The 12,833-nt window shown below is 33.3% G+C and overlaps 1 protein-coding gene across 2 annotated transcripts; it reads left to right on the top strand.

Moving 5' to 3' along the window:
• The first annotated feature begins 6,074 nt into the window (after positions 1-6,074).
• Positions 6,075-11,041, top strand: LOC129295230 (protein DCL, chloroplastic-like). Of its 2 annotated transcripts, XM_054933729.1 has the most exons (4): positions 6,075-6,532; positions 7,468-7,582; positions 10,036-10,228; positions 10,664-11,041. In XM_054933729.1, exons 1-3 carry the CDS (start codon positions 6,246-6,248, stop codon positions 10,225-10,227), a joined length of 594 nt encoding a protein of 197 aa, XP_054789704.1. In that variant the 5' UTR covers positions 6,075-6,245; the 3' UTR covers position 10,228; positions 10,664-11,041. The 2 variants fall into 2 exon arrangements, with proteins under 2 accessions (XP_054789704.1, XP_054789703.1); XM_054933728.1 differs by lacking the exon at positions 10,664-11,041 and having other exon boundaries at positions 10,036-10,421.
• Positions 11,042-12,833: the final 1,792 nt, after the last annotated feature.

The raw sequence follows: 12,833 nt of genomic DNA, 5'->3' as shown, positions 1-12,833 counted from the left end.
TATTAGTAACCAAAATTTAATAAATCATCTTAATTTACAAAGAATTCCTTCTACTCCTAATATAATTTCAATCAACATTATCATTTAAAATCCAAAAACCAAAAATTCGTGCTTGAAGATTATTTCAAATGTTTCAATAAGCTTCTCATTGATACCAATATTCAAGTAATATATCAAAGCTATTCTCTTCCCCTCTCCTTTAATAAATTCTTTATATCAATCAATCCAACAAGATTTATTTAACTTCACATTCATGACCCATATGTACATCATTATCAAGCTTTAAGTCAATTTTTTTTCCAGCTCAAATTTGAACCTCCTTCTTCCTTCAACGCACGGGAGAAAAGAGAAAAATTACAATTCCAACATTATTAATTCTTACTCTCATACACACAACAAACTAACAATGGAAAGAATCAAGACTCCTCACCTCCACTCAGCTAAGCTGTGCAGTGGCGGACGAACAGAGGAAAGAAAAACGACGAAACTTGAACGCCGAACAAAGGAGATAAATTTCAATAACAGGCCTTCGCAAGCAACCTCAAGTCTTGCGTGTTTCCTTCCCCATGGACTTAACTTACAGCATCAAAAGCAAGAAAAACAAGAAGCATTTCAGAGTGGATCAAAGGAGACGAGCAGAAAATGACGGAGAACCAAAGGAGAACTCACACAACAGCAACACCTACAGCGAACTGAGCAGCAAGAGTGAAATTTTCGATCACCTAAGCCTCTGTGACGGCAATAGAATGGTAGCAGCTCAACGCATCACAGCCAACACGAGTTGGAACAGAGAAGGACGACCGGACCTTGCAGACGAAAAGCAGCAACAAACAAACTCCAGCACTTGTCAATGGCGGATGAATGAAGCAGTGGTGGGTCACTCACACCAGCGATGACTAAGGCTGAAACGGAAGGGAAGACTGACAGCGAGGGTCCAAAGAGGAAGAAAGAAATGAAATATCATAGCACCGCTCTCTCTCTCTACTGTATCATACACACGCATGCAACCTCCAACAACTGACTTTCACAGTGGCGGATGAGCAACAGCAGAAAGGGAAGCAGACAATTGTCGCTGGTGAGGAGAGAAATGCAGAACGACAGCGAGAAGGATGAGAAGAGCAGAGAATGCATAGAAGGTCTCTTTTTGCTCTCGCCGAATCTGGAAGAATCGAGGAGGACAGTGCATGCTTTGTCTGATTTGAAGGAGGACGATCTTGCAATGTCATAAGGCGAAGTCAGAAAAATAAAACCCTTCATGGATTTTTCAAATTCGAACAGGGAACCTTTTGACAAATATCAGCCTAATTTTCACTACACCAATTTCTCTTATCGTCATATTTATCCCAAGAAAATATAATTATTATTAAAGACACAAATTTATACATTTAATTATTATTATTATTATTTTTTTTTTCTAGGTTATATGTCAGAAGGATGGCACTAACATTAATTGACTAAGCTTTGTTTATGAGTCTTTGACCCTAATGACTATATATTCATTTTATCTACACACTTCAAAATAAATGACATTATAGAGTTGATGCACTTTTGTCAATTAATCTAATTAAACAACTTTTCTTATTATAGGATAAAATAACATATTTCGTTTTGAAGGTGAAACATTAACCATGTATCAACTTTGATTATTTATTGGCTAATTGTTAATCCTTTCTCTCTATAGAGCAATAAGCACTTAGAGGAGATTGAAAATTTTTCATTTACCCAATGACAAATTCAACATTGTTTAACAAGATTTAGTTAACTTTTGCACATAAATGTCTAAAAACAAACTATCCTCAATTTTTTTTAAAAACAAATTATAAGTTATTCTCGTGACTTTAATCATGCATGGATTTGGGTCCCTCATAGGCTAACAGTTATTTTCATTTCTCTATGATGCAATAAGCATATGGAGGGAAGGAAATTTTGTTTGGCATAAATGAAATAACCTTGTAATTTGCTAATACATTGTATAGAATTACAATATTTTTAACATCTAAACCCTTTTAAAGAGATTAATGAATCATCTTGTGCTTTTTCTTAGCATAAATGTTCAAGGCACAAATAAGCATAAGTTTTAGGACCTATTTTATTTAACCCCTGTTACTAATAAGACAACAAGAAAGAATGAAATTTGAAATTCTTCCAATTTGATTACAAACCCTACGTATTTGAGAGAAATTCAAAATTCTTTCAATTTGTCCTCTACACCAACACAAGGTTGTAAATAAATAAGTTGACAATTTTGTAGAAAGAGAAATATTATAACTCCAAAATAAATGCATCTGACCATCTCTACCCCCCACTTGATTCCTTTATTCTATAATAATCATTCATTAAGGCAAGGGCATAGTAAACAAATGCCTTTGCATCCATGCATTTTATATCACATGCTATGAAGAAAAGATCTTAAAATTTGTGAAATATGGGTTTTTAGATCCTTTACATGAGAAGGTTAAGGCCAACTAACAGTAGGGGTAGAATTAAAAGTTTTATAGGAAATGGATTTACCAATTGATCCAATAATGTTTCCTTCCATCTCCCTACCTTACTTGCCATAATGCTAGTCATTTTCTCACTCCTTGCCTGTTGTCATTATCTCATCCATTCAAAGCGCATCAATATTTCATGATACACTTTCACACCCTTTGTAACATCCTAGAGTTTAAATCTAGGAATTTTAAGTGTTTAGAAGGGTATATTAGTAAAGTAAGTGAATTTTGATTCATGATGTTTTTGAAAGACTAATGAATTATTAGACAGCCTTAAGAGAGGGTAATCTCAAAGTTTAAGTAAGCCGTGGCACTGAGAGAGGCCCAAAACGTGTCTAGGCATCTCTGTACTATGCATTACGAAGGGCAAGCCAATATATCGTGGCGCATGTGCAAAGATATACACTTATCAACTCGCAAATTAGAGCGAAAATCAAAAGAAGAAAGGGTAAATGCTAGAGTGGCGATGAGCATTTGGGAGTAATTTGGAAGCATTTGGGGGTTTGATTATTGTTAGGTAGCTTCCTACATCTCTTCCTCTCTATTTATGCAAATTTTCTAAGGTTTAGGGGTATTATGGGGCTTGATTTCAGTTATTCTTAGGTAACAGCAAAAGCCATTGCCTTAGTTAGGGTCTTAGGGAGTTAAATAAATCAAGTCAGTAAACTATATTTATAGATTATACAGTGATTTGGAACTTTTAGTTATAGGTTGAATGAAAGCTAAGTAAAAATAGGGAGATTGAGAACAATGTGGGTAGAGACTTAGGGTTTTTAGTATGTTTGCGTGTTAAATAGAATTAATAAAGTGTGTTGGGATAATTGATTAGGTTAAATTAAGGTTTTTGATATGATGGGCATGTTGCTCACTGCAAGTGAACGGGTCGTAGCAAGTAATATAAGATGAGTAAAGTATCGTTCCCTTGAAAATTTGTTTAAAAGAGATGATCAAATAAAAGACTAAGTAAGATCGATCAAGTTGAGCCAAACACAATTATAGGAAAAAGTTAATTTTTCAAACTAAACTAACACTAAAAAATAAGAAAAAGAGAATGATTCACAAATTTCAAGCACAAATTGAGACCTAGAATTATTTATCACCCTTGTATTTCATAACACCAAAATTACCTCCTATCCTAAATGTTTTTAATGAAAATAAGTGATAATCTAGGGTTCTAAAAATATTTAGACAAACTCTCTTAAATCATGAATAAGTGTTTAGTTAAATTAATTTCCCAATCTCTTATTACAATTAATGAAACTCAATTTTTAGCTCCAACCCTAATGTGGCTATGCAAGGCTAGCAAGTATATCTCTATTTTACCAGCAAAACCATCCATTCAGCATGCAAATATCAAGTTCTTATGCTATTATACCTAAGTTCTATACTCAACCTAGCCCTCTCAAGCATCAATCAAGTGAACCCAACATCTAAATGGTGGCTAATCATTTAGAAGCATTAGGAAAAGAGTAAAATAAACACATATATATCATTAATAACAAAAAGAGAGGAGGAACATAGTGTTAATTCATACAAGGATTCCAAATAACCCTAAAACAAAGTGTTTAACTACTCATAATCATCCAAAAGATACAAATACATAAAATAGTTGGACCCATATTAGAATATAAGAGAGGAAAGGGAAGAGGAACAAAAAACCGAAGAAAAGAAGTTCCAAATGTCTTCAAAACTCCGTTCTCTTAGACCCAACTCTTTTAATGCCTAAACCCTAGCACACAAAGCTCCAAACGGTTGCTCAAAGTTTGAAGAATGCATTCTGGATTGAGCTCTTAACATATATATGTCCTAGCTAACCAATTTTTGATAAATAAAATGTAACATTTTTCTAATAGCGGTGAAAGCTGTGACTTTCTGACGACTTTAACAGTTTTGAACTATTTTTACAATTAATAAAATTTATCCTTTTACACTTAATTTCTTCATTCAAAAGCCTTCCAAAAGTATCAACAAAAGTCCAAAAATGCATCCAACCAAATCTTAAACCAAAATATTAATTAATTAGCTTCGAAATACTAACATAGAGCTATGGTTTGAATTTCTAAAATAATATACACATTTTTCTAACTTGAATATTCAAAATATGTACAATTGTGCCAAAATATATTGAAATCCAAGAAAAATGTGCTCAAATCACATGAAATTATAGAGGTTAATAAGGTACCTAAAGTTGTATTATAAATGGTGTAATTAGTGTGTGGATTGATGGTTTAGAATTTAATCTTGTAGATTAGCTATTGTTCAAGCATTGTGGTGCTACTGGACACATGTGGAGCCGTTGTTTGACCATAGCAACCCTTTTTGTGACAAAAGGATTTAGGTAACCAGATTATTTAAACTCTATTTATGTATTTGGATGGATATGCAATTGCTTTTACTGCTAAAGTTCTTGTTTTTTATTATTATAGCATTAATATGTAATGATTATTGTGAACACTGTATTTTGTCTGGACATTTATTAAATTTAATAAAAATAATAATGAATTCAACTAAAAAAATATAAAAATACAAAAATAAAATTTAATCCTTTTTAGGATTGTATTTTCAAAAAAAATAATCTAACATAAAAAAAGGTAAATAAGCTGGTCTAAATTAAGTTTGACTCGAATAAGCTCAATACGCCCGAATTACCAACTCTACTCCACCATAATATATTTTAGACGTAAATGAAAGACTAATAGATACAATTTAAAAATTGATGGGCACTCGATTTAATTGAGTGAAAGAATTGAATTAACTTATTTTAAAACCTTAAATTTGAGTTTTGAGACATGCAACTATATTAAATAAAAATGCTAAATGTATTTCTAAACCTAAAGTACTCATAAGATTGTTATTAATAATAACATCTTACATAAGTGGAGTTAAATTAGTGTAAACAAATGGTGGTAATATCTCTAGTTTTTTTTTGGTTAAAAAAAGTATCCCATATTTTCTAAGATAAAAAAAATATACAATTCAAAATATTGTATATTAAAAAATTTTCAATAATTTAGTTAAATTATAATTTTTGCTGCAAAAAAAATTATTTCATATATTTTATTTAGTAACATACATTTTTTTTATACAGCATAATATAATGTGAAAAATTAAATGAAGAATTACAAATAAATCCAAAAAAATTAATTAATTATTATTTTTACATGTAAATACTAGAGGATGGACATATAATGATATAAATGAAATCTTAGAACGTATTTGTAATTGGGATAATGACAAAGAAGTCTGAAAAAAATTAATTAATTTAATTTATATTTTATCTGTTAAACTTTAAAAATTTACAACTCAATCTTTTAATTTTATAATTGTATTGAAATGAATTTATAATTTATTTTTAAAATTTTCATTAAAAAATAATTTTATTCAATTATGTTAAAATTTTAAAAATAAATTATAAATTTATTATAATAAAATTATAAAATTTAAAAATTAAATTATAAATTTTTAAAATTTAATTTAACTTAATTAATTTTTTTGAGATTTCTGTATCATTCTCACTTTCTAATTCTTAGCTTGTCACTGCTCACACTAATCTTTCACTAAAACTATTTAGTTTAATTGCGCAGGTAACCAGCACGATCATCTTCAGCGTCATCTCTGAAAATGCCATAGTTCCTCCCTCTACCTAGAGCTTTCATTGATTGTGCCATCATAATCACTAAATTAGAACCACCAAACCCTAACACACTCCCAATTACCACCTTTTGTCTGTATCGTACAACCCTCAGATGTGAAATGGCTGGCCCTCTACTTTGGGACATTCTGCTTCATAGCTCTCAATTCCAAAACTTCCGGCGTTTTGTGGCCGGAATCTCCGTGAATGTGACGCCTCATCGCTTATTCTGTAGTGCCCCCACCATCCGAATTTCGGGACAGACAGGTAAGGAAGCAAGCCATGCTGGTCAAATCTCGAAGCTACAGGATGACCCTGATAATGAGGAATGGAAGGACAAGGCAAAGGAGATCGTCAAGGACATTGATCCCATCGTTAGGCTAGCCAAGGATATCCTTCACTCGGGAAGGTCAGGTCATGACACTAATTCATTATATGAAATTTCTCATTTCTTGTTGCTCTCCAACTGTTCGTCGTATTGCCTCTAACTTTCCAACGTACATTGTTGAATACCCATATATGCAAACAAAAGGAGTTATATATTATCAAACTAAATGCACGAGAAATTGGAATAATGCTAAAGCTAAACCTATTATCATGATAGGCACTCATTGTTGCGTAACATACCTAGCATAAGGAAGCAGTAGCCATGCAAGGTAACGGAAAGAAGAAACTCTAGAGAGAGAAGAGAGACGCAAGATCCAAAATTAATATTCTCCTTTAGAAAATTCCTTATGAGACTATATTGGCTCCTTGATAGGAAAACAAACAATATAGTATGAATATCATTTGCCTTTGAGCACTATTGATTGTGTGAAGGAGATCTGTTCACATTTGTATGGTAAAATTCTTGCATACCTTATTGTGCGGCTAAACTAACCTGAAGCCTATTTGAAGACTGAAAGAGCAAATTCATGATTCTTCTTGTGAGACTTTGTACTTGTAATATTTGCTAAAAATGGCGCTTGCCTTCTTGTGAGACAAGCATTGTTATTCTGTAAATTCTTCTAGAAAAAGTGAGGCAATTCTGAAACTTGAAAAATGGAAGGGGCATACATCAAAGCCACGGCAAAATGCCAACAATTTTCAACATACATTGACACTTACAGCCACATGAAAATAATTAAGATGGAGATCTATAATAACCATGGAAAACAGTGGTTGCCTGCCTGCGAGACTCTATACATAGTATACAAATTTTCTGTGATAATTTCTACATCTCCATCATTTGCTCACATTGACATGTGCTGCATCTTTGGTATATTGACCGATATGGCTTCTACAACTTTATTTTATTTGACCTTATAAAACTATCTTCTTGAAGTCTTTGATTTTCTACACTAGGTACATGGTTGGAGAGCAATTGACAGATGAGGATGAGAAAGTTGTGGTAGAGAAACTTCTTGTTTACCATCCACATTATGATGATAAGATTGGATGCAGTCTTGCGTCAGTTATGGTATGATATGCTTACTTCTATATGCATATCTACATGCCATGGCAACAATGCAACATGTTGGCATGGTAGTGTAATGCTACAACTTGTTGGCATGATAGTATAATGCTATTGATTTCTTTATTATGTTGTCCATGCAACTTCTGAGTTGCAATTGTTGTATATTAAAAATAACATACAATATCATGTGAACTTGTTGTAAATGAATATCTGCAGGATCAACAATGCTTACTTTTGTGTGAACTAATTCTGAATTGCTGCCTGAAAGAAATGATTTAATTACAAATTATTTTTTAACATTAGAAGATTTTTTTTCTTAGCAGGCTTGATATTAGAAGATTGTATGTTTTATAGGTGTGTGAAGACTGGGTTAGTGCCTAGCCCATAGCCTGGTCTGAAATATGATCAGGCTGGACATACTTGTCCATGGTTTGGCCCAGCCCAATGGCCAGGCTTGGTCTACCAAGCTAGTGGACTGGTCTGTCAGACCAGCTGTTATTCAGCCCCCCTTCAAGTGGGAAAAAAAGGAGGGCTTCAAACAAGGGAGTTGGATCTAGTGGAAGGGATCAGTCCCTCACAATATGGCGACCCAAGGTTGTAGGAAAGGTGCTCACATTTATTGCCCGACAGTGCTTCGAACATGATTATCTCTAATAGAAAGACACCTGTTGAGAAACCAAAAAAGAAATATAGTGTACCATATACCTAAATCATAGCGATGCCAATTCTAAAACTTGAAAAGTTAAAACTGAAATATAGAATGTATACCTGAAAAAGGTGAAGGCAATTTTGAAACTTGAGAAATCGAAGAGTCATAGATCAAATCCACAGAAAAATGCCAACAATTATCACCACAAGTTGACAGTTACAGTCACATGGAAATTCCTACTGCAGTAAAATGGAAAAGGCTTGAGTAATATCTAAGGGAAATAGTGAATAACAATTTATGGGGTGCTTGGATGCCTCTTTTGGTACCCCAAAAGTTCTTTGTTAAATTAACTTCCATTGAACTGATGTTTGGTAGAAAAACTTTTTTTTTCCTTTTAAGCTCATCCACAAAGCATAAAACCATGAAAAAGTCAGTTTGGGAAATGCAAGCTGGGGCTTCTTTTACTGTTTTGAAAGTCAGTTTGCCAAATTCTCTTTTGGCAAACTTTAAACCAAACACATTTAATATAACAGCAAAGAACATTATATTCACAACAGCCACATAAAATTCAAGTTTGAATCACATTTAAAAATTGTAACCAACAACATGACTTGAAAATTAAAGTCCGAACCACTTTTAAAACCAGCCACATAATATTACAACAATAGCATGCTAATCAAAGCAACCACCCACATGAAAATCCAGCCCCACTACAACAACAAGAATCTACTAAAGACAACCAGCCACATGAAAATTGAAGTCTTGAAAAGTTTACAGAACTAGCCAACATCAAGTAATCTTCATAGAGACATCCCCTCCACCTTCAATTACAGTTAATCCATCTGAACAAAATAAGTAACAATTTAAATGGTAACACTGCAATATTTATAAACAGAATGAATTTAAATTGAGAAGTGTGTCTCATTCTCACTGGTACAATAGTAGAGAAGGGTTGGTCAATGCTAGAAGCTTAACCCATTATTTCAACTTTCACTTTAACCCTTAAACAAAAGAAAATTACTGTTTACAGTTGAGAAGAATAGAAATACACATTATTAAGAAGGATAAATACAGGAAGATTTAAAGTAAATAATGCAAGTATACTAAATTTCCTTTCCATTCTTATCATCTACTATATTTTGTATATCCCAACATGCCAATTTCTTTTCAAGAGATCTAGCATGTACTTCCTCTGACAGATGTAAATTCGTTTCTTTGACTAGGCAACCTCCATCCCAACAAACTATTTCATCTCCCCATATCTTTTATTTGGTATTCCTGAGCAAGTGTGGCTTTGATGTGAATAAAATCTGGAAATACTATATCTCCCAATTTCTTTTTGCTAGAGTGAGGTCTTTCTTGTTGCTTTTGTCTTGTGTGTCTAGAAGAATTTATATAGTGATACAAAGCATAAAAGCGGTTGACTCTAGTCATTTCTCCTTTTTGGGTCACCAATCACATTTTGTTGTAAAAAAAAGTGATTAGAAGACATGAGAGTAAGAATATATGTTCCTGCCCAGAAAATACCCAAGATGCGTATATATTCACTTCATAAATCCAAGGCATGCTATCTCTAACTAGTTGGATCTTCTTTGCTTTTGTTTTCTGCAGGCCTATTTTCATTTCATTTGCTGTGAATACTGAATATAAGTAAACAGCAATGCAGTTATTAATATTATAAATCTACATACATATGTGATTCTGATGGGATAGCATGCTCTTGGTGCTAATTCTCTGTCTTTTAATTCTCATTGTTTGTGAATTACCTGCTAGAGTTTTGCTAAATACATGACTTCGCATCTTGCAGGTCGGACATCATCCCGTGTTTAACTACTCAAAGTGTCTTTTTGTTGTAAGAACTAATGGTGACTCGATTGACTTCTCCTACACTAAGTGCCTTCATGAGTACATTAGAAATAAGTATCCATCTCATGCAAAAAGGTTTATTCAAGAACATTTAAAGCATGGTAGTGTTGGTGGCAGAGCTACAGATAAGTGAGGTATGCAAAGACACCCCCTCACCTTAGAGAAAATTGCTTGTAGGTATAGATATGTTTACTTCTATAGATATACTTACATGTCATGACAACGATGCAACTTGGTGTGGTAGTATAATGTTATTGATTTCTTTACCTAAGTTGCTATTGCTGTACATTAAGAATAACATACAATATCATGTGTATTGCTTGTAAATGAATATTTGCAGAATCAGAATGCTTCTTTTGTATGAAATAAAATTTTTGAATTGCTTTTCCTCCTGAAAGAAATGATTTAATTGCAAATTATATTTAACACCACAAGATTGCATATTTCTTCCTCGTACAATCTGAACATTTTCCACCTGAAATGATACAAAAGTTTGTTGGGTATCTAATTCTCCATTTCTCTTAGAATGGTACTTCATATGTTGATAGTGCATTCTTTTATTTCTCCAGTTTAGACCAACTGACCAAGAAAGATATATTTCTATGATACTGCTCCGTTGTTTGTTGAATATGATATCCCTCGCTATTGGTGGCACTGCCTGGTGGAGTGCTTGCCTCTGTTTCTAATCACAATAAAATCTAGAAGTACGGTATCTCCTGAATTCTTCTTCTGGTAGAATAATATCTTTCTCATTGCTTCCTTCTTATGTCTCGAGGAATTTATACAGTGATATGAAGTACAAAACTGACAATTTAGTTGAGCTTAGCTTCATAAAATGGTTCTTGGTTGGGCAGCAAGCCTTAGGAATTAATTAATGCAGCTAATCTATAATGTTTCATAGTATCCATCGTACTGTCTTCATATCATGAGTGACTTGAATATTGTTGGTTTTGGATCTGTCTATACTAGTTTTTTAGGCTCCCAGGACTGGCTTATGACAGAAAATTAATTATATCAAAATATGGATCTGCTGAAAGTTCTCTCATTTTTCAATTTTGAATTGAGCCAGTCATTTTTTAACACTGAATAGGGTTCCGTCCGTGTAATTGGACTATCCAAACTCACCAATTGTGAGAAGTGACCTGGCCAAAGATCACATGACTCTTGGACCACGGTTTCTTCCTACTCTCAAATCTCTAGGATGTTTTATATTCTAAGTTATTCTCCTCGATAAACTGATGGAGAAAGCTAAGTTCTAATCCCTCGACAAACTATGGAACAGTCCCTTGACAAATTGTGAGACAAGACTATACCCCCGTGCACCGGAGGGTAGCCTAAATATCATATGAATTTTTCTCTACTTTCAATCCCTAGGCGAATTACCACCCATTGATCATGTCATGTTCAATACTCACTATTTTCACAATCTCATTATTTCATTATTATAATCCAACACATTAGGCTCATGATCATGTGCTACCTAAGTGAGCATCTAGTCTCATTTCACATGAACACATATATTCTCACTTTCAATCATAGCTCATTTATCATTATCATTCTCAATCATTATCAACACCCAATTAACCACCGTTTTAGAACAAAAAATTCATTTTGTAATCTCTTTGCATTTGTAGTTCAAACCGAAGCAATTATACAAACACATGAGTTCATAACATGTTATCCACATTTAAAACACAATTGTTATTCCAAACACTTATATCATAATACAATTAATATATAACTATCCAAAATAGGGTTCTCTTGATTAAAACTTTTGAGAGATTAAATATTTACTGCTCAATATTCTAAGCTCCCAATCTTGAAGTCCTAAGCCAAATTGGTATCCAAGAGTTTAATCTACAATTAACCAAGTTATCCTTCACTACCATTGTCAAGAACACACGATCAATTCATACTTTCACTTTTCCATTTTCCCAACAACATCAATTTCACCACTTGGACTTACCTATTAAGTTTATTAACTTCTTTTGGTCCCCAACAACATTATTGAGCCACTGAGCTTCCATTAATGGCATTACACTCTTCCAACAACTTTTATTAATGCTAAATTCGCATACTAATGGGGTTCAACAGCCAAAAATTCCAAAACTCATTATTCTTAGGTTTAGATATTCAACTTTACTTTCATTAACTCCATTTGAGTTAATGAATTTGAACCCATAACTTATATGGATTAAAAATCATCTTTCATTATCAAACCTTAACCATAAGCTTTATAAATATGGAAGAGATGGGAAGAAATGAGTGTAGAGTACTTACCTTCGATGTTTAGTAGCTGCAAAATGCTCCCAATATTACCCAAGAACAAACCCTAGTGGAGCTTTCTACTGGTTCTTCATTTTCCTCTTTACTTCTCTCTAATTTCTGCCTCAGTTTGCAGCTGATATTCTACAAAAGATGGGCTGTGAGTCATGGCAGATGTTGCAGCACATGGCACAGAGAGGTCCCTCCACACTTCAGTATTTTCTTATGCGCCGTGGAGGACCTATATCATGCCATGACGTGTGGCACAGGAACACTTCATTTTTGTTTTCTTCTCTTTTCGATCTCGAGTGGCTCAACTTCACACTGGACCCATAATTAGGGTTAAAACGCAATCAAAACTAGTCATTAGACCCTAGCCACACACTACATTAATTTATTTAATTATCATAATTAAGTTTAGTTAATTAAAGGATTAAAATTCAAGATGTTACATGTGTGACTCCTTTTTTCCAA

This window comes from Prosopis cineraria, unplaced genomic scaffold, assembly GCF_029017545.1.
Source record: "Prosopis cineraria cultivar Desert tree isolate PC_DT_omini unplaced genomic scaffold, ASM2901754v1 PC74, whole genome shotgun sequence".
NCBI classification, from domain to species: Eukaryota; Viridiplantae; Streptophyta; class Magnoliopsida; order Fabales; family Fabaceae; genus Prosopis; species Prosopis cineraria.
The sequence above is the reverse complement of the archived record's forward strand: the minus strand, read 5'-3'. Positions and strand labels throughout refer to the sequence as shown.

Excerpts from the sequence above, each read along its gene's own strand:
- LOC129295230 (XM_054933729.1), top strand. The coding sequence starts at position 6,246 with ATGGCTGGCCCTCTACTTTGGGACATTCTGCTTCATAGCTCTCAATTC. Across the intron at positions 6,533-7,467 it reads GATATCCTTCACTCGGGAAG|GTACATGGTTGGAGAGCAAT; the intron begins GTCAGGTCATGA and ends TTTCTACACTAG. Across the intron at positions 7,583-10,035 it reads GCAGTCTTGCGTCAGTTATG|GTCGGACATCATCCCGTGTT; the intron begins GTATGATATGCT and ends CGCATCTTGCAG.